The sequence below is a fragment of the Macrosteles quadrilineatus genome, unplaced genomic scaffold (assembly GCF_028750875.1).
Source record: "Macrosteles quadrilineatus isolate MER2022 unplaced genomic scaffold, UCM_ALF_1.0 Scaffold_8__2_contigs__length_117827958, whole genome shotgun sequence".
NCBI lineage: Eukaryota > Metazoa > Arthropoda > Insecta > Hemiptera > Cicadellidae > Macrosteles > Macrosteles quadrilineatus.
Genome location: NW_026542601.1, coordinates 55,495,227 through 55,521,516, shown reverse-complemented (window position 1 = coordinate 55,521,516; position 26,290 = coordinate 55,495,227). Strand labels below are relative to the sequence as shown.

The window sequence follows — 26,290 nt, the reverse complement described above, 5'->3', positions numbered from 1 at the left end:
AACGGTTATACAATAAGGGCACTAATTGGGACCTTTTTCGTCAAGAAGTAAACAAAAATTTTAACTTAAAAATTCAATTACAAAGCAATCAAAATTTAGAAGACGCCATTGGCTTATTTATAACTTGTATTCAAAATTCTGTGAGAACATCAACTCCTGTCCTTCCTTATTTGTCGAAACCTGGATTAAGTTACCCTATTTTTGTTAAAAAGAAGATTGCGGAAAAAAGAAGGTTGAGAAGAATCTGGCAAAATAGCAGGAATCCAGTTGATAAAACAAGTTTTAATAGGGCATCTCGAAATTTGAAGCGACTGTTATATGATGTTAAAAATCGCTGGTTTGAGAATTACACCTAATCTCTATCACCTTCCGAAGCTACGGATTATTCCCTCTAGAAAGCTACGAAGCGAATGAAGCGCTCAAAGATTCGAATTTCACCTATTTTAAAATCTGATGGGAGCTGGGCAAAATATAACACAGAGAAGTCTGAAGCCTTTGCTCAATACTTTGAGAATGTGTTCAAACCAAATGCGGCAGTAAACAACGAGGAAGAGATACTTGAATATTTGGATGCTCCGCTACAGCTTGACTTCCCATTGCAGAAGTTCAAACCATCAGAACTAAAATCAATCATCACCAACAATCTTCATTCTGACAAGGCTCCTGGTTACGACCTCATAACTGGTAAAATACTTAAAGAGCTTCCACGAAAAGGAATAATGTTTTTGACTATTTTATTTAATACAATGTTAAAACTTGAATATGTACCAGATCATTTCAAAAGAGCACAATTGATAGTCATTCCGAAACCTGGGAAGCCTCTTGACCAGGTAAGTTCTTACCGACCCATAAGTCTTTTACCAATTATGTCCAAGTTATTTGAAAAACTTCTTCTGAAAAGGATACAAGAACTTATTGGCGAAGATGTGATTCCTGCACATCAGTTTGGTTTCAGACGGAAACACAGTACCATAGAACAGGTTCACCGAGTTGTTGCCGTAATACGTCAATGTATGGAAGATAAAAAGTTTTGCTCAGCTGCCTTCTTGGATGTTAGCCAGGCATTCGATAAGGTGTGGCATGTTGGCTTGTTATATAAAGTGAAAATGTTTTTACCCCATTCAATTTATAGCATTTTAAAATCCTACCTTCAAAACAGGACTTTCCAAATTAAATATCAAGATGTCCTCACTAACCTACGTCCAATTGAATCTGGGATTCCTCAAGGAAGTGTCCTCGAGCCGTTTTTGTATATTCTCTACACAGCAGACCTTCCAGAAAATGAGTTGGTAGAAATTGCTACATTTGCGGATGATACTGCGGTTTTGTCTGTTCATCGTGATCCATTTCAAGCTTCTCTAAATTTACAGCAAAATCTGAACATAATTACTGATTGGTTTAAGACATGGAGGTTCAAAATTAATGAAACTAAATCTGTTCACATTTCTTTTACTCTAAATCAAAATTCTTGTCCTCCTGTCACAATAAACAACACCCAACTTCCCGAAGTAACTGAGGTTAAATACTTAGGTATCCATTTAGATAGGAAGTTAACTTGGAAAACACACATTTGGAGAAAACGGCAACAACTAAATTTAAAATCTAATCAGTTAAATTGGCTCATCGGAAGAAAATCAAAACTAAGTCTTGAAAATAAATTATTGCTATATAAAACTATATTGAAACCAATCTGGACATATGGAGTGAAACTATGGGGCTCGGCGAGTACTTCTAATATAGAAATTCTCCAAAGATACCAATCGACAATGCTGAGGAAGATAACAAATGCACCATGGTATGTCAGCAATAGCACACTACATCAAGACCTTAAGATGCCTACAGTTAAGGACGAAATCATGACCATAAGTGAACGATATATTACGAAATTGGAATCTCATCAAAATCATTTAGCTCTTAACTTATTAAACAACATGGATACAATTTACAGACTTAAAAGGCCATCAATTCTGGACCTGCCCTTCAGATTTTTGTAAAGTGTTTTTATTGAAAAATTTGTTGTTGAGAGTGCTTAACAGCTATTTTTAATGTTCCAAAGTCAATTTTTCGTATTACATAGCATTTACTTATTGTTCAATATATAATAGAACAGATTGTAAAGTAAACAAATAAATAAAAAAAAGAAGATATTTCATTGATTTTAGAAACAAAAGAACACTGTGTACTGCTTAGTTGATATTTTCCTTGGTTTAATTTAATCAGTGGTGAGGCAAAACACAAATAATAAATGTATCAAATAAAGTAAATGTGAACTGAAAGCTATGTTAAGATAAAATACCCCCGCCGCAGCAAACCTGCCGACTAAGCAAATTTCCATTTGTCTGAATTGATTTTCAGTTAAATATATTTTAATAACATTAGGTTTAACGAGTACCTAGGTTTGCTGCTACAAGGAAACTAATAAAGTGTGTTTTTGAGTAAAATATTGATAGCTTAGTACAAAATAAATAAATTTGCCAAGTTTGATCAAAATATATCCATAAACAAGCAAACTACAACATTTGACAACATTCTCCATAAGAATAACATGGGAATTTTAAATTTACAATTTTTTAAATTTTCTCCGTTACTAATAATTGAACAAAAATACTTTTATATACTAAATTATTTGTTTTTTTATGCTCTTTAAAAAGGTCTAAAGAGAAATCGGGAAATTTTGTGTTTTGAGGGTCAAAAGTGAGAAAAATCAATTTTTACCCCATAAAACCCCACGTAAAGCCCCGTTCCCATGGTCCGATCGTGCTGATTTGCGGACTCATTCAAGTTTATCCCGCTTTACACCTTTAAACAAAATTTCATCAAAATCGGACAAAAATTACTCAAGTTATCGCGTTCACGGACGTATATATATATATAAGTCTATATATATATATATATATATATATATATATATACACATATAAAAATTTGAACGAATGGTGTTTTTGGCCTCTGGGGACATCAAAATGAAAAAGTAAATCGGTCTCGGGTCTAGGTCTTACCGTGCCACCTACGGTAATAGCTACTTCCCTATAGGGAAATTCGCTAATAAGAGTACAGTAGAGTCCCGCAAACTAGGTACTCGATAACCCGGCAGTCTGGATAACTCGGCCATCACCTGGCTCAGAAAATTAGTGATTTTTTGAGTCCGAGTTAAACATGGACTCAAGCCAGCCACAGCCAGCTCAAGTCAAATCATTCTCAGCTCGTACAAATGATTTTTTGTACTATATCTGATGACTTGATACTAACTTGTAATATAAATATGAATAAAATAGGTACCTACTTAATAAGCTTAAAAATGGCATTGTTCTTGTTTTTAACGCTAGTTCCCGATAACCCGGCATTTCACAAACTCGGCATCCTTCCAGTCCACATTACACCCAGTTTGCGGGACTCTACTGTATTTTGTATTACCATTTGATAATTAAATATAGTTACATATACAACAGATTTTAGAGCACAAAAATCAATGATGTACAATTTAGTTATTGATGATATTCTTTAATAATAATAATAATAGGTTAAATACCTTATTTACGTCTTCAATCCAAAGTAGTCTTTTTATGATTACTATAGTTTCGGGGCTAACAGCTCCATTGTCAAATCTTCTTGTCTTGTTAAATTACTGTGAATAGCATTGGTCATAGTTGAAGATCACATGTAGACACACACTCACACACGAAACATTAATATATACAAGTAGGATATTTAAGTGCACTCCTGTAGATGATAAGGAAATGGAAAGAATTGTTGGTTCACTTAAGAATAAAATGTCTAGTGGTTATGATGATATACCAACTAAATTATTAAAATATGTAGGGAACCTTTTAGTAAAGCCACTTGTACATTTGGTGAATTCCTCTTTTGTGTCTGGCTTATTTCCGCATCAACTAAAAATTGCAAAGGTAATTCCTTTACATAAAAAAAAAACGAAGTTACTGAAATATCTAACTATAGACCTGTTTCATTGCTCCCTGCTGTATCAAAGGTATACGAGAAAGCAATGTACATTAGATTGGTAGATTATTTTGAATCAAATAAGTTATTTGATAATTCTCAACATGGTTTCAGAAATGGAAGATCAGTAATAACAGCAGCTACTGACTTCATTGAGTCCATCGTAGAATCAATTGAAAACGGCAAAAATGTTCTAGGGATATACATGGATCTCTCTAAAGCATTTGATAGTGTTTGTCATTCAATTTTGCTAGAGAAACTGGAAAGTCTTGGAATAATGGGAGTCCCCTTAAAATGGTTTCAATCTTATTTGGATGGTCGGATGCAATTTGTTGAAATAAAATCAAACAAAAACAATTATTTAACTACATTTAACTCTCATAAACGTAGAATTAAGTGGGGGGTGCCACAGGGTTCAATTTTGGGACCAATTTTGTTTTTATGTTATATAAAAGAATTGCCTAAAAGTATTGTTAATCCTCAAAAGAGTAAGATTTGTTTATATGCAGATGATTCAAATTTAACAGTGGCGGGGAAAAGTAAAGAGGAGTTGGAAATTTCGGCCTTTGTAGAATTGTATAATATACAACAATTTCTAAAAAATAATAATTTGAATCTTAATTCAACAAAAACAAACTTTATGTCCTTTTCGACTAAACAAAGTAAACAGAAACTTGAACCCAATTTGATCATTGATTCAGAATCAATAGAACAACTTTCTGAAGCCAAACTTTTAGGTCTATGTGCCAAACTATGTAGATGAACATCTAAGTTGGAATAAACACGTTGAAAAATTATTAAAAAAGCTTAATTCTGGAGTGTACGCATTGAAAAGAATGTCTTATTTGTGCAATTTAGATGCACTTAAAAAAATATATTTTGCCCATATTCATTCTCACATAAACTATGGCATTGGACTATATGGGGCAACTACGATTAAAAATTTAAATAAAATTCTAATCATGCAAGAAAAAGCCATTAGAACTATGTTACACCTTAAAAAAGATGAATCAGTTAAATCTCACTTTAAAAATCTAAATATTTTAACAGTTTTTGCAGCGTATACTTTTGAAATAGCATGTATAGCTAAAAGAGACAGCCTAAAATATGAGCCAGTTGTGCCACATAGTTACAATACAAGACATAAAAAGGATATTGTAACTTCAACCTATAAGCTGGAATTCTCAAAAAAAAACCAACTTTTGCTGGATCACTAATTCTAAGGAAATTGCCTGCCTCTATAAAGGAGGAATCAAATTATAAATTATTTAAATCTAAATTCAAAAAACATTTAATAGAAAAGGCGCCTTATACAATGGAGGAACTCATTGAATAAATACCTATTCATACTTAAAATGTATTTATATCTTTAAGCTAGTTTAGTACTTTATACTTGACACTATTTTTGTACCCATGTACATGTAAGGAAAATAAAGATGTTTTGATTTGATTTGATTTGAACATTGAAAATTTGTATTTTGGCCGGCCTAAACGAAAATGATTAGCGTAGTGGATGTACGGACCGGTACACTGACTGACTGATTCATGTTTTCAACAAAACCAGTTTATACAAAACAGCTTATATAAATGATAGTCTTGGTTCAAGTTGAGATTAAATAAATAAAATCATTAAGATAGTGTACCTCAATAGGCCAGTAAAAATAGGTTTTTGCCCGGAAATAATTCTCGGAAAGCTGGAAATCGTTTTAATCCTTTTGTTTTATATAGAAGTAAAATGATTTGAAGTTTGTCCCACTTTTCCAGGTGAGCTTCTGACCTGGGACCACAAAAACGTTGAAATTAAGGGTTATTTTTTTAGTTTTTACTAAAACGTCAAAGAACCGTCCAGCCTACATAAAAACACATAGTGAAGGGATTGTAGAGCATAAAATTCCGCATCCATTGAGTATCTGGTGATGAATATCGAACCAATATTAAGTTATTTATTGTAATTTAAATAAAGTTATTTTATTAAGAAATTATTGAACATTGCATAACATTTATATTTCTTCTAGAAATGGATTCCAAGTACATTATTATTTACAAAGTAATTAATACGAATTATAAATACCCTTGCCGCAGCAAACCTGCAGACTAAGTGATTTTCCATTTACCTGGCTGGATGTATACTAAAATATTCCCTAAAAATTGTCAGATGTATTTCCTATTTAATTTACATTAATTTTAGTGACTACTTAGGTTTGTTGCTACAGGGAAGATATTGTGATGTATTTTTTATTGCAATGTCAATAGCTTAGTATTAAATAAACCAAATTTCCAAATTTGGTTTAAATATATCCATAAACAAGCAAACTACAACAGTGTATTTATTCTTTATAAGAATAACGTATAAATTTAAATTTAAATTTTTTTATTATTCCCGTAACCGTTGGGCATACAACGCTTTAATATACAAATATTTTTTTTTTTGTTTAAGCTGTACAAAATGGTTTGGAGAGAAATTATGAAATTTTGTGCTTTTAAAGTCAAAAATGGGAAAATCGATTTTTACCCCATAAAACCCCCCATAAACCCCCGCTCCCATAGTACGATTATGATGGTTCGTGAACTCATTAGAATAAATGTAGGCTTACACATGTGTACCACATTTCATCAAAATCGTTGTTGTATGCCCAACGGTTACGGGGATAATAAAAAAAATTGTAATTTTAAATTCCCATGTTATTCTTATGGAGAATAAATAAACTGTTGAAGTTTGCTTGTTTCTGGATATATTTAAACAAAATTTGGAAATTTTGTTTATTTAATACTAAGCTATCGACATTGCAATAAAAAAACATCTCAATATCTTCCCTGTAGCAGCAAACCTAAGTAGTCAATAAAAATTAATGTTATTAAATAGGAATTAATAAATCTGACAATATTTAGGAAATATTTCAGTATAAATCCAGCCAGGTAAATGGAAAATCACTTTGTAAATAATAATGTACTTGGAATCCATTTCTAGAAGAAATATAAATGTTAAATATGCAATGTTCAATAATTTCTTAATAAAATAACTTATTTAAATTACTATAAATAACTTAATATTGGTTCGATATTCATCACCAGATACTCAATGGATGCGGAATTTTATATTCTACAATTCCTTTATTGTGTGTTTTTCTGTAGGCTGGACGGTTCTTTGACGTTTTAATAAAAACTAAAAAATAACCCTAAATTTTAAGGTTTTTGGGGTCCCAGGTCAGAAGCTCACCTGGAGAAATGGGACAAACTTCAAATCATTTTACTTCTATATAAAACAAAAGGATTAAAATGATTTCCAGCTTTCCGAGAATTATTTCCAGGCACAGCCAATTTTTTAACTAATTTTACTGGCCTACAAACACAGTGGTAGTTTCCAAATGCCCTGTAATACTTTTACTGTATTCTTTGATCAATGAATTTCACCTGAGTAATTTTCCTGTGCTGTATTTGGATCTATATTAGTTAGCTAATAAGCATGTTATGATTCTTTGCTTTATACATCCACGTTGATATCTTGTAACCATCATAGCAAAGCAACTTCAAGGCTAATGCAACAAAAATCAAGTTTGTTTTACATTGTACAGACATTATCAAATTGAAAAGTATTTGTTTAATAACATGAACACTGCTTGTTGAAACAACCATAGAAGGTTTGGATTCAATATGTTCAGCTGTTATTGAGTTAATTTAATAAGGCTTGATGACTTCATTACTAGGCACGCAATATACACTCCTTCTAGCATTGTGGGCCTGCAGTATTTACAGGGTGTCTAGTTTATTTCCATTATAAAATTCAAGACTAATTCCAGACTTTTCAAGACTAATTCCAGATTTTTCAAGACTAGTTTTATCAACAATTAGTGCGTGTTGATACCAAAATGTATCGATTCACGATTCTTGATACCGATACCAATTTTTATAGCTTATAACCAAATTTTCTGAATAATACTACACCAACCCCTGTCTTTGTCATAAAGTAGTATTATGATAATGTGGTGTTTTCAAGTAAAGAAATAATGCAGCAATAAAAAAATTCTAACTAGCAAATTGGTTTTTTTTTATCATGAAATCTTCCACGTACCGTACGTTTAGACATCATCATTGACTGCAGCGGTTACAGAAACGTGATCGTCGTCGTCCGCGATCACGGCAAAATCATGAACATTTCCCGCGGCCTTGTAGACATCAATGACATCATCGTCGTCTCCCGCTGTCCCAGAAACGTCATCGTCCGCGATCGCGGCAAAATCATGAACATTTCCCGCGGCCTTGTAGACATCAATGACATCATCGTCGTCTCCCGCTGTCTCAGAAACGTCATCGTCATCGTCCGCGATCGCGGCAAAATCATGAACATTTCCCGCGGCCGTGTAGACATCATCGTCGTCTCCCGCGGTCATGGAAACGTCATCGTCGTCTACCGCGATCACGGAAACGTCATCGTCATCTCCCGCGGCCGAGCAGATATCATCGTCGTCTCCCGCAGTCACGGAATCGTCATCGTCGTCTCCCGCGGTCATGGAAACGTCATCGTTATCTCCCGCGGTCACGGAAACGTCATCGTCATCTCCCGCGATCGCGACAAAATCATGAACATTTCCCGCGGCCGAGCAGATATCATCGTCGTCTCCCGCGGTCACGGAAACATCATCGTCATCTCCCGCGGTCACGGAAACGCCATCGTCGTCGTCCGCGATCGCGGCAAAATCATGAATATTTCTCGCGGCCGAGCAGATATCATCGTCGTCTCCCGCGGTCACGGAATCGTCATCGTCGTCTCCCGCGGTCACGTAAACGTCATCGTTATCTCCCGCGGTCACGGAAACGTCATCGTCATCTCCCGCGATCGCGACAAAATCATTAACATTTCCCGCGGCCGAAACGTCATCGTTATCTCCCGCGGTCACGGAAACGTCATCGTCATCGTCCACGATCGTGACAAAATCATGAACATTTCCCGCGGCCTCGTCCACGATCGCGGCAAAATCATGAACATTTCCCGCGGCTGTTTAGACATCACCGTGATCTCCAACGGTCACGGAAATGTTATCGTCATCGTCCGCGATCACGGCAAAATCATGAACATTTCCCGCGGACGTGTAGACATCATCGTCGTCTCCCGCGGTCACGGAAACGTCATCGTCATCTCCCGCGGTCACGGAAACGTCATCGTCGTCGTCCGCGATCGCGGAAAAATCATGAACATTTCCCGCGGCTGTTTAGACATCACCGTCATCTCCCGCGGTCACGGAAATTTTATCGTCATCGTCCGCGATCACGGCAAAATCATGAACATTTCCCGCGGCCGTGTAGACATCATCGTCGTCTCCCGCGGTCACGGAAACGTCATCGTCATCTCCCGCGGTCACGGAAACGTCATCGTCGTCGTCCGCGATCGTGACAAAATCATGAACATTTCCCGCGGCCGAGCAGATATCATCGTCGTCTCCCGCGGTCACGGAAACGTCATCGTAGTCTCCCGCTGTCACGGAAACGTCATCTTCGTCTCCCACAGTCACGGAAACGTCATCGTAGTCTCCCGCTGTCACAGAAACGTCATCGTCGTCTCTCGTGGTTTCGGAAACGTCATCTTTGTCGTCCACTATCGCGGCAAAATCGTGAACATTTCCCGAGGCCGTGTAGACATCATCATTGGCTTTTGCGGTTACGTAAACGCAAGACGACGATCGCGGCAAAATCATGAAAATTCCCGACTTTGAAATCAAATTTAAGACTAAATCCCGACTTTCAAGACCATTTTGAAATTCAATACTAATTCCCGACTTTCCCGATTTTCCCGACTACTAGACACCCTGATTTACCGTATGCAGGAGCTTGGACGTCGTGCAACAGCGCTGAGCTATATTGGACGTCGTGGACCCGTCAAATATTTATTGGACGTCGTGCAACTGGCAGTGGCTTTGGACGTTGTGCAAATGAAACTTTTTTACAATTATATAGTGCGCTGTTTCATGACGCCCAAAGCTTGTAGAAAGACTATATTTTTTGCAGTTACTGTACTTTTGGACCTCGTGCACCAGTCAAATATTTTATATTGGACGTTGTGCAACAGCTGAAAAATTATTTTTTGGACGTCGTGACACTGAATAATATTATTGGACATTGTGGCACTTGGACGTCGTGCAATGCATCCATATATATATATATCCATATATACAATGTATCCATATATACAATGTATCCATATATATATATATGTATATGTGTCCGTGAACGCGATAACTTGAGTAATTTTTGTCGGATTTTGATGAAATTTGGTTTAAAGGTGTAAAGCGGGATAAACTTGAATGAGTTCGTGAACCAGCATGATCGGACTATAGGAACGGGGGTTTATGGGGGGTTTTATGGGGTAAAAATAGTTTTTCCCATTTTTGACACTAAAAACACATTTCACAATTTCTTTCTAAACCATTTTGTAGAGCTTAAAAAAACAAATAATCTAGTATATTGAAGCGTTATTATGCACCTAATGGTTACAAAGAAAATTAAAAAAAAATTGTAATTTTAAATTTTCCATGTTATTCTTATGGAGAATAAGTCTTACTGTCATAGTTTGCTTGTTTATGAACATATTTGGATCAAATTTGGAAAATACATTAATTTTTACTTAACTACAGTACCTTTTAACATTTTACAAAAAAATAAAACACTTTTTTACCCTCCCTGTTGCAGCAAACCTTCTGCAGGTTTGCTGCGGCGGGGGTATTTTTAACTACACACACAGTGACGATCACAACACCAGACTTGTAGCGCAGATTCTCCAGCAGGGTCTTAGGCACGCTGGAGCTGCTGGATCTCACAGCGAGAACTAGCTGCTGAAACAAACCCCTTGTGACAGGGGCATTCATGGACAGTTGGTGCATGGCTGAAGTGATGAATTTTTTAATATATTGAAACAGTGTTGACACATGAAATAAAACAACAAATAGAAGAATCTATACTTGTATTTCCTCTGTAATAAATTACACAAAAATGTCAAACCAAATTAGACCGGATCAGCGACTATTTCATAATACAGATCGAGTCCAATCTAACCTGCATGCATACTTACAAGTGGGAGAAGGGGCAGCTAACAAAAATAAAGTGCCGTCAATTTTTTGCACTATTATTTTCACAGTAAATTTGTTGTATATTTACAAAACGAATGTATATATCAATTTACAACATTCAAATGTGTATATGAAAATTGTCCATAACCTTAATTAGATGTATAACTAAATAGTTGCTTCGCTAGCACACATATTGTATGAATTGACTAACAAAATATGAAATCTAGTACAATACATTAAAACAATGTACAAACGAAAATAGGACTTAGCCGATACCCTGTTGATTCAGTTGCAAAACTGAAGAAAGCTAAAAAAACCTCAACCTTATTTTACTTTTGTCACCGTTATTGGATAAATCGTTACCACAGTAGTCATCCTTCAAATCACAGCCTCAATAAAAAAGATCAACCTAAATTTTGGCTTTCCAATCAGTTTTATCCATATTGAATCATCAGTACCTAAATAAAATTATCGATTGCACAATAGATATGAAGGTATCAACTCAGTCCTGGAACTGTTTTTGCTGTTAAGAGCACCTTTACACAGCTCCACTCTAAAATATCAACTCACGAGACTTTGTCCATGGGGCTTTGGCTTGTCTACAATTTTTTTCTAGCTAATAAGACATAAACAAATTGAAATTTACACATTAAAAGACACTTATATAATTAATAATTAAGTAAAAATCGCACAAGGACAAACTGTCACATAAATTCATCTATCTAAATAAATATTTTCTGATGAACTTCGGGGAAAGCGATTTTAATATAAAATAATACTATAGTTAAAAGTCGATTAAAGCACTATAAAAATAATAAATAATTCTAACTAATAGTGGAAAATTATACTACGATGAGAGCAGAGTGGGACGAACTATGGGGACATCACAAACTGTCATCACATATAAGATGTAATGATTACAATAAACACAGTAAATCCATAGCAAACAAATAACAACTGATGTGTTAAATGATAAAATTTTAATGGACGAAAGACAAAACAGTGGTCACCCACCCTGCTCAAGAGTTGTTGCTTAAAATACATAATCAGCTGTTGCCATGTCAATGGCCCAACGGAACTTATCCCTCTGAGTCTTGTTGTAGATCTTCTCGATGGGAATATCATACTTCTTACACCTGTAAAACGAGATTCACCTTTGCAGTTGAATAGTACTAACAATGGCATCAGTTTAACAATTGGTATTTGACTGTTGGACTCGCCATATAAATTAAATGCCAAACTGCATTCATTATAGTCACTTTTTTGTGACATTTTGGCCAAAAGAAAACTGAACCGAATCTCCAGCATCAATATTCACTAGACATAGCTAGTTCACCTCCATACTGTCACTTAACAAACATGATGACATTAAAAATGTAATTGATTTGATAACTTTTGATCATGCAAACTTTTTAACAAGGCCATATTTAAGAATAACTTATTGCTTGTCATACCAACTATCTTGCTATTAAAAGATATAAAAACGATTTTTGACATCAGGTCTCTCTGTAAATACTAACTCAACCAATTTCTAATTCAATAAAATTTTCAACTGCTGGGATATTTTCAATACATGGGATATCTACTTCAGTAGCTATCAGTCTATGAAAATATCCCAGATGATTTTGATGACAACAGTTAGGTAGAAAAGTTAACAAAATATTTCACTAGCACTAGGTCTACTTTCTGACAACCTTTGTGTATTTAAGTGGATGTCACTCACCAAGCCACTGATATCCTAGGGTCCAGGTAGTTGAGCTTGGATGTTCCCAGAGCGATACACTTGTTCTCTTCCTTGTCGGTTTCCTGCAGTTCCAGTTTCAGGAGTTGTTCTCTGAGTCTTTCCAGAGTCTTCTTAGCCTTGTCTGCAGCACTACATTCAGAAAAGATTATTGTAACTTAGTTTTGTTCCAGGAAAGGCTTTAGGCCAGGATTTTGTAGGCCATAGACAAAGGGGGCTTTGCCAAAGTGCCCTCTATGTCTACATCAGAAAAAGTCCCCCAGTGGATGAAATATTGTGTATTTTATGAGTCTTCTGCGTGTTCTATGGCCTACCTGTACTTATTCTGAATAATACAGTAGAACCTCTAATTTAGATTAGAAAATCTGATTTTTCCTAGAATAATTAAAAACCATACAACCACAACAAAAAGTAAATTTTTTCACTCCACTAATGTTATATTAAGTGTATTATACATTATTAGCTAACTTACATTTTTTCCTTAGCCGAGCCGTTCTTGGCGTCTCGTTTGGCGTGCTTGAAATTTTTCTCTGCTTCCTCAACAGCAGCTCGTTTATTGGCCAGTTTCTCTCTCAGATTGGCCATAGATTTGTCGTGTGTCTTGGGCACAGCACGTTGATGGTTACACAAGATGGCCACAGCACGGTTGGCACGGTTGTACGCTAACAGCTGTTATACAATTTATTGTTTAGAATGGCAAAAATTGTGTTATGTTATGAGTGGTTTATTTTTCATTAGAGAATCCCATGTACAGTAGACCCCCTCTTAACCAACCCTAATGGGACCGGACCTATGTCGGATAACTCAAAAGGTCGGATAAAACGGACAATCCCTAAAATCATAACATAATGAAGTGATATTCATTTGGAAATATATAATCATAATATTAGTAAGATTATTTTGAAGTCATAGGAATAAAGTCATTATTTATAAAATAAACTACTCTTATCTCCTTTTTCATATTGATAGAAAAGTCACAAATAAACACAAAACACGGTTAAGTCAAATAGGCCTACTTTCAGTGGAATATATTCAGGGCTGTGCGAATCCAGAAATTTTGGTTCGAATCCGAATCCGAATCATAGCTGTACAGATTTTATCGAATCCGGATCGAATCCGAATATTTTAATTAATCCCGAGTCGAATCTGGGTCGAATCCGAATCTCAAATTTACAGCCATTATCGAACCTGGATCGAATCCGAATCTGAAATTTAAAGCTGTTATCGAATCCGAATATTTAAACCTGTTCAGAGTCGAATCCAAATCCGAGGAAAGTCAGCAGTACCAATTTTCACATTTTTAGACCACATTTTCTGGGGCTGAAATAACTTAGGGAATTGCTTAAAAAAATTCTTGAAATGGGCCAAATAAAAAAGTTATAAAATTTAGGCCTACCTATTTGAAGTTTTGAAACTAAAAAATTGGGCATAAGTTAGGCATACCACCTAGGCCTAAGTTACTCGCTAAAAGTGGTGGACTGCCAATTTGTGTAGTCTAAAACATAGGCCCAGCCTATTATACACCTCGGTGTTAATCCTCCACACAAGCCTATGTCTGCATTACTATTACAAGTAACAACTAACACTGTGAGGTTAAGTTTACTGATAGCCAAGATAGGGTTCAAATGCGACCTACACTAATGTGCCTAAAGCCTAACACCAAGTTGGTCAGGTTCCTAACATGAACCAGTCAACAGCAAATCGGAGTGCACAAGTAGTTTTTTAGTGTCAAAAAAATTATATTGAAAATTATATTCAATCAGAATCTAGTAAATTTGAATATCGAATCCCAACTCGGATCTATTTTCAAGAAATTCGAATATCGAATCCGAACCCGGATTTCTTACCAGTAAATTCGAATATCGATTCCGAATCCGAATCCAGTTAGAAACAGTAGATTCGTTCTCGAATCCGAATCGAATCTCTAAAAAGATTCGGATTCGATTCGTTTTTCGAACTATTCGCACAGCCCTGAATATATTATAATACTAGGCAAGAGTCAATAAATTTCCTATTTTAATAACTTTAGTACTGTAATGTATTAATTGATGCTTTCAAATACATCATAATACAGTACAGAACCTTTTGTCGACATTAAAGATACAAGCGACAATTTTGTTACAAAACAGGACGTTTATTTATAGCCTCTCACTGGAGGCACAAAAACTATCTTGACCTTGGAGTTGTTAACCCCCCTTCCCTGCCTTCCCTACAAGTTGCGTTGTTTGTTTACTCCGGCGATAAGATAATCAGTTCTCAAAATCGTAACGCACTTTATGATGTTATAAATTTGCCGCACTCGCACAGATAACAAATCAGATCAGATGTGCTCGAGCTACGAACGATGATGACAAACTGACAATAGGCTATGCTATATTTTTTGTGATCAACACAAAATAACTTATTGTTAGTCATATCCTGTGGAGATAAGCGTATGGTTCAGTTCTCATCGCCCAGCGTGGGACCGGAAATGCCGAGATTCCTAGAAAGCGGCGGTTAAACCGAGCTGCTCTCAAAGCAAGGTCGGTTAAAACAAACTGTATTATTTTACGATCAAAGGCGGATAATCCGATTATCGGTTAATACGAGGTCGGTTAAGAGGGGGTCTACTGTATATAATGACACAGTTGTTCTAAGTGCTAGAATAGTGTATTAGGAACTAAAATAAAGTAAAAACAGTAAACAGTAAACTACTGGGGAACTGTAAACCTGTGCAACTTAAGTGAGTCCAATGGCATATTTTCCAACATTTTGTGACATTTTTGCTAATTGCTATTTGCTATTAAATGGCTATCTGTATTGAATAAAGTCTGTATTGATGAAGGTTTGCTGTAATTTAATGTTCAACAAAAGCCTAATTTTGTGTTGTTTACACTTTTCAAATACTTAAAAAGTGTCAATTGCTATTATACACTACATAAAATATCTTTTTACATTTACTTTTTGGTATGTAACATATAGCAAAATAAAATGTAATGACCTTTATTATTATTAAAGCTTATACATTGTAAAAATGTTATCAAGTCTTCAAAGAATCATTTTCTTATCATTTTCAAATGATAGGAAGTAGTTTGCATTCCTATTTCCTTATCGCTTTCAAACAGTTGTAGATATTACAATCAACATGAGTAAACTGAAGTGTTGATAAGCCTTAGCATTTTTTTGATTGGGTAACAGGTACCTTACCCAAAAGTACTTTTAATTAACACCTTCACTTCAGATGACAAAAAATCTCGTCACCGCTAGCGTTTTCCAGTGGCCTTGCGACGAGTATACTTCGTCAAAGCACTGTTTACAGCAACGATTTAAAGCGACGTTATTTCACTTGTCGCTTATTGTGTTAGTGTTATATTTCAATCTGGTATAGTTCGTTTTCTGATCTGACTATTTTATTGGTGGTAGGGGGGAACGGTTACAAATTTATTGTAGTGTGGGGTTTAGGCTTGGATTGAATGCAATAGAATAACGTTAATGAATGTACTGTAGCATTGTGGAAGGAACCTAACCTCAAAATTGTGCTTGACCGATTTTTCGCAGTAATTTTTGATAGTGTAGGGCCTATCCGGGTAATTCACCCCTACTTTTTCCCTCTATTTGACAATACCGAGGGCCGGCTAGCAGTATTGTTTAGTGCTGATATCTGTTGGGTTCTTGTAAAACTACGTCCACAACGACTGGGATATGTGGGGTATATGCCTCCCATCTGGATGAAACTAAATTTAAACGTTTTCGTGCACTCGTACACGCAGCGCATTAGATTTAGATGATTGTGCCACCAGCAATCAATACAACCTCCAATAAAACAACCTCCATCACTATTTTTCACCAATATGTCCAAGGTCTTAGGAAAAAGATTGAAAGAATAAATCATCTAATGAGTGAACTCAAACCCACTATCTTGGTGATTACTGAACATGGACTCAGCTCAGATATGTTATTACTCACCAAGATTAGTGGCTACAACCTAGTCACATATTCCAGCAGGGAAAATCATAGAATGGGAGGGATTGCAATTGCAATCTATAAAATCTATATCCAGTAAACTGCTGTCATCAAGGCGGAAGAAATAGAAATCTCCAAACAAAGTGTAGAGTTAGTTTTTGAAGCATTAGTAAAAATAAGGATAAAGAACAAAACCCTCTATTTACTTGGTATGTATCGACCACGAGCGGGACAAGGTAGGTTAGCCATTGACATCCTATCAGAAATTCTGGAGTCACTTCAAGCTGACACCAAGGCCGTTGTATTAATGGGCGATATCAATATAGACAGGCTAACTGAAAATGCCAGTAGTAACTATCTTGAAGAGGAACTGTCAACTTTTGGAGTTAGAAGACTACCGCTCCCAGCGACAAGAATCACTAAAACCATTCAAGAACCTCTATAGACTGTATCTGTACGAATACACATGATAATGCTATAGATTTTGCTATAATTAACGCTGGAATAGCAGATCACACAGGTCAAACATGTACCCTCAAAATACAGAGTGAAGTTACTGCTAAAATTAAAACGGAGATGTCACAAAAAAGAATTTTTTCAAGAAAAAACCTGGAAAGCATGAAAGACGAACTCTCCAAAGAAAACTGGATTGAGGTACACAATGCCCCTGATGCTGAAGAGGCATACTCTGCATTTCAAAAGACTTTTTAAGGCTCATATTGGACCATGCCTGCCCTTTCAAAAAAATAAGAGCTGAGCAGAAAGGACAGAAAATGAAGGTTCAGTATGGTGAAGAAGTCAAAATACTAAAAGAAGATTTTCTAGATGCCTTGCACCGATACGAGCTTACCGGAAATGTAAATGATAAAACAGCAATGGCGGAAAAAAAGAAAACATATGATTTAAAGCTCAGGTCCCTTAAGCGACAAGCCACTGCAGAATACATCAAAAGTGCTGATAATAAATCCAAAGCTGTCTGGGAGACCATTAACACAGAAAAACAATGTAAACAGAAAGAAGAACCAAATCTGCAGCTGGAAATAGAAGGAACAATAGTGCATAACCCTACTGACATTGCTGAACACCTAAACCAATATTTTGCATAAATAGCAGACACCACTTTAGAGAAAAATAGAAACCAATTCAAAAACTAAAAAATTACACATCCACTACTTCTACCACAAAGCAATATCCAGCCACTAAAATTAACACCTACAACCATTAAAGAAGTCTTAGCAACAATAGCCTCACTGAAATCAAAGCTGTCATGTGGAGTAGATGAAGTGCCATCAAAAGTTGTAAAACACTGTGCCGAACAACTGGCAGCTCCACTTGTCAGCATAATAAACAAATCTTTTAGCCTTGGACAATTTCCCTCCGCCCTAAAAATAGCAAAAATATACCCAAAGTATAAAAAAGGCTCTCACACTAAACAAGAAAACTACCGCCCTATCTCATTAATATCGACCTTATCAAAAGTAATAGAAAAGATTGCACTGTCAAGAATGCTGAGTCACTTGGAAAGCAATGCTCTCATCACTAAAAACCAACATGGTTTTCTCAAAGGGAGGTCCACCACCACAGCTATAACTAGTCTAATAGAACAAATCATTGACCATCTAGAAGCACACAGACATGTATCAACAACCAACAGTCTTACTTAACTACAGTAAAGCATCTGACTGTCTGGGCCATAATCTCATCATAAGGAAACTCAGAGCTCTAGGAATAGAGGGAATGGCCAAAGACTGGGTGGCAAGCTATTTGAAAAAACGTACACACATTGTCGAAATGCAGCAAAACACAAATGGAATAAAATCTGTACATAGGTCCACACAACTTTCAATTAACAGAGGAGTGCCCCAAGGCTCAGTCATGGGCCCATTTTTATTCATCCTTTTCACCAATGATTTTCCAGATTTCATTATGAATGACAATTGTGAAACAATAATGTACGCAGATGACACAACTCTTCTATTTATGCATGACTCACCACAAGAATTACACTCCAACATCTTATCCTCAACAGACAAAGCACTGCAGTACTGCCTTCAAAATGACCTGGCCATTAATCCATCAAAAACAACCCAGTTAAATTTCAGCCGAAAACATGAACAAATCCAAGAAATTCCTGAAATAACCGTTGAAAAAAACTCAAAACTGCTGGGCCTGACAATTGATGAAGACCTCTCCTGGAACGACCACATACACAACCTGACCAAGAAACTTGCATCTGGAGTCCATGTAATAAAGAGGATGAAATGGCTAGGAGGTCTGGAAAAAGCTAAGACAGCATACTATGCTGTAATAGAATCACATATAAGGTATTGCTTAATATCTTGGGGAGGAACATCAGAAGCAAACCTCAACAAAGTGTTGGTACGCCAGAAAAAAGCTGTCAGGGCACTCTCCGGCCTTGAGTCCTTAGACAGCTGCAGGGAAGCATTTAAATCCCTTAAGCTCCTAACAGTGACAGCACTCTACATCCATGGAGTTGTCCTGTACACAAAAAATACTGAACCTTCCCAGAAATGAGAATTTTCACTCCTACGACACCAGAAAAGCAGCCGACTAAAGCCTTCCGATCCACCACACTACACAATACAGTAGAAAACCCTCTTATATTGGCCGAAAAATCATCAACTCTCTTCCAAACAACCTTAAGAACGCAACAGGAAACCAACTCAAACAGCAACTCTGGGACTGGCTTGTGGACCGACCGGTGTACTCCCTTAAGGAATTTTTTGACCAATTATGAACTTTCAACACAAAGAAAATGTAAACTGTTAAAACAATCTAAATGTTAAACATTCTGGATTTTTGTGACGCAATTGTATTTCTTAAAGAAATCACAAATAAAGAAAATTGTCTGTTGTCTATTGTCGCACAGCTTCATTGAACACGTTAAAGTAGTTTATTATTACAAATTAAAATTGTTCCTCCAATTTCATTCATTCTTTCTTAAAACAGTGTATGCATGGTTAAGAGTTCTGCCGGATGGTTTAAACAATTTACAGTCAAAGGAATAAATTCTTCCTTTATTTAATCTCATCCCAGTGGCAAATTGCGAGTTGTTTACAGGAAGTAATGACTTGTATTAGAAAATATTTAAACTGGAATATAAGAACCGTTCTTCAGTTCCATCATGACTACTACTCACAGGTATTGAACGAACATAAAGAAGTCAAATGTTAAGTTAATTGAAACCATCAAGGATCAAATTAGAATTATAGTAAATTTGATTACCTTCTCAGCAACAGTGGTGTCAGGGTCCGTAAGTTCTTTCAGTTGAGCTTGCAATGTCCACGAAGCGTTGTACGTACGGAACACCTTGGCCGTTAGTCCATCCATGAGATCAGACAAGTGCTTGTTTAAAACAGCCGTCTGCAAAACAGAAACACATGGCCAAAATAGGGGATTAGAGAACTCAAAGCCAAAACAACTACATAGGCTATAACAAAATGAAGAAATACTACTAAGTGCATACATTTTAAATTAAAAATATATATTTGTCCTCTGTATCCTCAATAAGAATTATATATAAAATCACCAATTAAGTTCATGACGGTTGCTGGTGAATAATTAGGCCTACTACAACACAGACCTAAAGTATCATTTTTAAATGAAAAAGGGTCTATCAAATTTAAAGCAAGATAAAAAGATTTCTTAATCAAGATCAAGATATCCCTTAGTTCTGTTGAGAAACGTTTGGCGTGCCTGAAGGATATTAGATCAGGAAATGTAAATTATATTAATGTGCATGTGGTTTAAACGTGGTGCAAATTTCATGACACTGTTCAAGTGTAACCTGTGGGCCTACTTTGAGTGAAAACAAATTTTGTAATTGAGTAGATAGAGATGTTTTAAACCCAACTTACTTCCTACAGATTGCCAACTCTCTTTAAACAATTTGTTTGAGAAGTGGTTTGACTTACAGTATACTTTGGATCTTACATTTTTAAGGAGTTTTCGGTATTAATAGTAAAATAGCAACTCAAAACTTGATACCAAACTCACATTTAATCTGTCAAAGAGATCGTCCTGTGGTTTTTTGTTCTCCATGAACAACATGAGATTTTTGAAAACTCTCCTTTCTACCGGAACTTCGTTGTAGTATCTAATGGAGTCTTTACCTAAGAAGTCAAACACCACAACATTCTCCTTGCCTGAAATCAGAAATGACAGAAACAATTTAAAACAGTTATGCAACTGTAATAAAATTTGTGAAAAGAGTTTCAAAGTTTGCTCAATAACTGTATGTTTAACAGTTTATTTCAGAACAAATTTAAATTTATTGTAAGGCCAATTAATTAATTTAGGCCACATTATCCAGAATAATGTGTTTTGCAGTCTCATCGGACTGGTTACAAAGTCGACACTCCTGCTTGTCATTGACAATTCCTAGAGTGTGGAGATGTTTCCTGAAATGGCCGTGTCCAGTGATAAGAGCAAGTACCTGCTTGACCTGCCCTCTCCCCAGCTTTAGCAGCCAGCGAGTGAAGAGGGTGCTAGGTTCTGAGAGCAGTTTTTTGCCAAGTGATTGTCCAGGATAATTACACCAACGCTCAAGATGTTGTCCCCTGGACCATTTGTTGATTACATGTTTGGCGGCCGCTTTGCTGATGCCACAAAATGGCTCTGGTCCAAAGAGTGGCATGCTCGCACCTTTTTTTGCCAGCTTGTCTGCACTCTCGTTGCCGCCAATGCCTACATGGCCTGGGACCCAGCCAAGAGTTACAGAGTTCTGTGATGCAAGTCTGCAGAGGGTGTTGAAACACTCCCAGACCAGTTTTGAGGTGACTTCATTTGAGTCAAGAGCTTTGAGAGCAGCCTGACAATCAGATAAAATCACTATCCTTTTGTCTTGGTACCGTCTGGCTAGTCCTAGGTTGGCACAAGCCAAGATGCCATAGATTTCTGCCTGGAAGATGGTACAGTATTGTCCCAGACTTCCTGATAGTTCTGTTCTGGGTGATCGACAGTAAACCCCAAAACCAGATTTTTCATCGATTAGGGAGCCGTCTGTGTACCAGACGAAGCTCTCCATATCTTGGAGATTCCCTTCCTGATGTCCCTAACAAACTTATACAACATGAACCAATATAGGCTATATAATACAATTAACAACCTAAAAAAAAATTTTAGTACATGATGTTGAATGTGCTGTGGTCTATACTTGAGTGGCTGGTTTTTTTATTAATTAAAATTTAATTAGTGACACAGTTGTGTTGTGTAACAAGAGTGTTAAATAAAAACAACTAAGTGGTAAAATTACTTACCGTATTTAATCTCATCCCAATGGCAAATCGCGAGTTGTTTACAGGAAGTAATGACTTGTATTAGAAAATATTTAAATCTCTTACAAACTGATGGAACCTACGTCACTATGTCAGTTGTCTACAAATTATCTTTAAAGATTGCCTGATAAAGCAAATATTAAATACACTACAATTGTGTATTTCAGATTTTAATGACAGAAAATGCGGGCGCTAAAACGTCGAGGGTTTAAATTTTAGTTTGAAAAATGAAGCAAACAATTTGTTTTCAAAATCATTAAAAACACAAGCAGTGGTCCAAATGATGTTGATTTGCATGACCATGATGACGTATTTTTTACATAAAAAAAGAGCTTAATATTTGATAACCAAGAAAGTATAAATTTGCACATTTAATTCCCTATAGGTGTAAGCATGTTTGTCTTATTTTGATTTTAAACAAAGACGGTCATGAGCTGAACCAGTAGAACCTACCATCTTTCTCCTCCATCAACTGAATGTGCTCCACACGCAGAGAGCAGCAGCCGACTGTGTCCGCTTGGTCCTCGTCTTTCTCGTTACCCGCTCTCAGCGCAAGCTGTGACAATGTAAAAATTAAATCTGCTGAGAAGTTACATCAGAACAATACCTAGTTTTAGGACAAAGCACAATAGTGTGCAATCTATTCTTTCATAAACTTAAATATAACATGAATCAGCCTCTGCAATATTTACATTAAAAGAGCTACAAAATGGATAATGTGTACATGGAAAAAAAACATTAATCTCTTTTACAAAATTAATTTGCTACAGTATAAAATACATTGGGGGTGAAAGGTTAAACTTGGGTATGAAATGGTTTAGCAGTATGCAAGAGAACTTAAGGTAGACACAATGTTATCCTATAGAACACAAGTAAGAGTATGCAATATTTTCAGCTTTGCTTAATTTCATACATTTTGATAACTTCTGGGAACGTTGTCATAACTTCTGGGAACGTTGTCAAAATATTGATTGATTCACTTAGTATACTGAATTATACATCCCATTATATAGCCCAGTCAGATGTGTACAAAGAGTATATAGTTGAATGATCATTCCATACACTGTGTTGCTGTCAAAATTATTTTTCTTCATACTTTTCAATGCCATTATAGTAACTGTTTGTATGTGATAAGATAAGTCATTCTTTCAACTTGGTTTAGTTCAAAGTGTAAAAGAAAAAAATCAGTTACATTGCCAGCCACAAACTATGTAGAAGGCTTAATTCAACTACAATATTTTTTTTGTTCCAAAACAGGCAACAACTTTAACATGGGAAGGAGACGTCTACGTCAATCCATTATCAAAGGCAGGCAAACCTAATTAATAATGTGATGTACTAATTAATATTTTTGTTCTTTTACAATGAACTGAATTGTGAAAATATACTATTGCAACCACTGTACAAATCTGTTGTAGCTTCATACACCTACCTTGTCAATGAAGTACATGGCTACAGCTCTTTGTCTGATCTTCATCTCCTTGGATTTCCAATCTGCTATGTAATCTTCTCGGATCTTGTCTATACTCTTGGCCAACTTCCGTGCTGTCTCGTATTTCTGCCAGTCTTTTTCACCTTTCAGTTTGGATGAGGGATTCAACATGATGTATTTCACTTGGCCCTGTACATTCTCAGTCCAGCTGGCTAACCAAGTTACCTGCAATAGAAAACAGGTCAATTGACAATGCAAGGTTCTACAAATTGAAAAATATATTGAATCTTGAAATACATTTATTTTCATGTTGTGTGTTTTTTTCTGAATCACTGTGATATAATATAAATGAGTTTATACATTACCTTAATCACCAAGTGATCCATGTAGTCCAAAAATAGGATTACGTACGTTTCGACGTCAATGCGTCATTGACAAATCTTACAAAAACTGTTTAAAACCATAAGGGTCACGTCATAATCTTTCCGACACACACGTACAAAACACAATAACGGACAAAAATACATTTAAGTAGGCCTACTAACTAATTTGTGGTAAACAGTCGTCACAACATAGTACAGGTCTGTACAGGTTACAGCTTTGTCTTGGTTAGGCGCTCACAGCGTTTATGTGAGAAAAATAACCTTGAAAACGCTGCACATTGATATTGGTGAAGCAAAACATCGTAGTTAGAGAACTTTAGTCTGTGATTTTTTTTGTATTTGAATAAATGTGTGTTTGTGTGTGTACAATGAACTGTGGTGACAAGGACTGTGTTCTCCTGATTTCAATAAGGTGAGTGATGCCCAAAAATATTTATCTAACTGAATTATTGACCTCACCTAAAAACCATGTCATTTAGAAATAAACAACTTCCTGTTCACCTTCTTTTGTAAATTATAAGCCTAATCATAAAGATACACTTTAGCTAAACGTCAATATATTTCATGTTTATCTTTATAACAATTAAATTTAATCAAGATTAATTCAACATTTTATGAACTTTCTGTGAGTTTTAATCCTAGCTATTTGCAAAGAAATGTTTAATACAGTAAATAGATAAAACACATGTTAAATCAGAGAAATTGGAGATAAATCATAAAATTCCATGGGTTTTGGAAAACATTTTGGATCCAACTGAAATAACAGAGACTTTTCCAAAAGGTCAGGAATATTTGAAGTGTGTAAACACCCTGCGTTTAGATATAATTTCTAACATTAACAACTTACTGTGTTATCGTGCCGCACTTCCTTCCACTTGTGTCCAGGAGGAGGTTTGGGAACTTTGCTGTCTTTGCTGCAGTTGATGATTATATCCTCCGCCACCACTCTCTGCTTCAGCTTCCCCATCTTCGGATGCTCTCCTCGTCCTCTGAACAGTCCCGGGGGTTCTATCTTGAAGTTACCGATTTTCTCTTTGTGTCCATCAATAGTGCAGAAGCCATACTCCTTCTGCATCTCTTCATTTTTCTCCTTTATCGCCTGAAATTATATGGTTGATGATAACTACTACACTGGCAAATAAGAGTGTACACGGTAGGCCTACTTTAAGTAAAAGAAAGAAATGAATGAACAGGCTATAGGTTAGATTTATGTAATGCTAAGAAAATGTTGTACATTTTAAGACAAAGATAAGTGAAAAGGAGTGTTGGATGAGCGAGGTAATAGCTTTATAAAAGATAAAGCTTTGTAAGATAAACAGTGGTTTCTTTAGGTAGGATCAATTATTGTAAAAAGATAAATGACAGCTGGGTCCAGTTGACCAGAATTTATGTGCAGATTCACAATCACTGAGTACAGTACTTAGTTGTCAGCACTGTATATTGAAATGCTGAAATTAAATTAAAAGAAGATTCTTAATAACTTGGCATACATTCATTTGACTTGAAAATGAACCTTTATCTAAGAACCCATTCGTCTATCAAAAAGATACTCAAGGATTCAACTCAATTACTGCTTTAACGTTCATTTCGATGCAGTGGAACCTTGATAAGAAGACCCTTGATAACAAGTCACCCTTGATAACAAGTGTCATTTTCAAATCCCCTTAAAATTATTTTACCCCTAATCACATGTTGTTACAAACCTCGATAAGAAGTCAACATTGATAACAAGTCTTATTTTACAATCCCCATGAGAGTCTTGTCATCAAGGTTGTAGGCTACGGTATTTCCAAACAAACAATAAATACCTGAGGCTAAAAACTCAAGCGAAATTCACTCACCTTCTTTTCTTCTTTACTCATTGCTTTTCTCTCTTCAGACAATTTGATGAAGTAGGCGTGCATATGTTTGAAATTGCACTTCTTCAACGATGTTATCGTCTCTTGTTCTTGTCTGGTCATTTTCTTCCTCCAGTCATGCATAAAATTCTTGTTAAAGGCTTCCTTGGTTGTATAGTCATGATCCAACATCCTAGCGTAGAATGTGGCTATTTCTTCAGCCTCGGTGGAAAGTTTCATCTCCTCTCCTAAAAATTAAGTTTTTTAGTAAATTGTAATCATAACACAATCCTAGTAATACGTTCAGAGAATTAACGAACAAGCTTTAAGACTAGGATAATAGAACAAAGTACAAAAATAAAGATTCAACTAAAGTACATATTCAAGTAAATACTCTCACAAATACATCAAGAACTCTAAACTATGATTAATAGCAAGCAGTCACAGCAATGGTATTTTTAAGATCCTTACCGTCATAGTAAAATTTGACATTGGGTGGAAGTGGCTCGTAAGGAGGGGCAAACACAGGTCCTTTATGTTCCAGGAAATTCCACTTTACACCATCCGGCTTCTTCTCTTCTTCCCACCTAGAAAAAATGCACTATTGCACCTCGGAAATTGAATATCAGAACTATTCATTAT

General features: G+C 35.9%; 1 protein-coding gene across 3 annotated transcripts in view; it reads right to left on the bottom strand.

The window, feature by feature from the left end:
• Nucleotides 1-10,892: 10,892 nt before the first annotated feature.
• The window catches only part of LOC128999576 (DNA topoisomerase I, mitochondrial-like), a 35,343-nt gene continuing 19,945 nt past the window's right edge, over nt 10,893-26,290 (bottom strand). For all 3 annotated transcript variants that reach the window (XM_054426151.1, XM_054426153.1, XM_054426152.1), the window contains 10 exons: nt 26,120-26,235; nt 25,652-25,896; nt 24,658-24,909; nt 23,428-23,652; nt 22,449-22,551; nt 20,716-20,864; nt 19,945-20,082; nt 13,229-13,425; nt 12,739-12,888; nt 10,893-12,151 (listed from right to left, as the gene is read on the bottom strand). In XM_054426151.1, the coding sequence (XP_054282126.1) occupies nt 12,049-12,151; nt 12,739-12,888; nt 13,229-13,425; nt 19,945-20,082; nt 20,716-20,864; nt 22,449-22,551; nt 23,428-23,652; nt 24,658-24,909; nt 25,652-25,896; nt 26,120-26,235 (1,678 nt within the window). In that variant the 3' untranslated portion in view covers nt 10,893-12,048. The remainder of the gene's footprint in view (nt 12,152-12,738; nt 12,889-13,228; nt 13,426-19,944; nt 20,083-20,715; nt 20,865-22,448; nt 22,552-23,427; nt 23,653-24,657; nt 24,910-25,651; nt 25,897-26,119; nt 26,236-26,290) is intronic.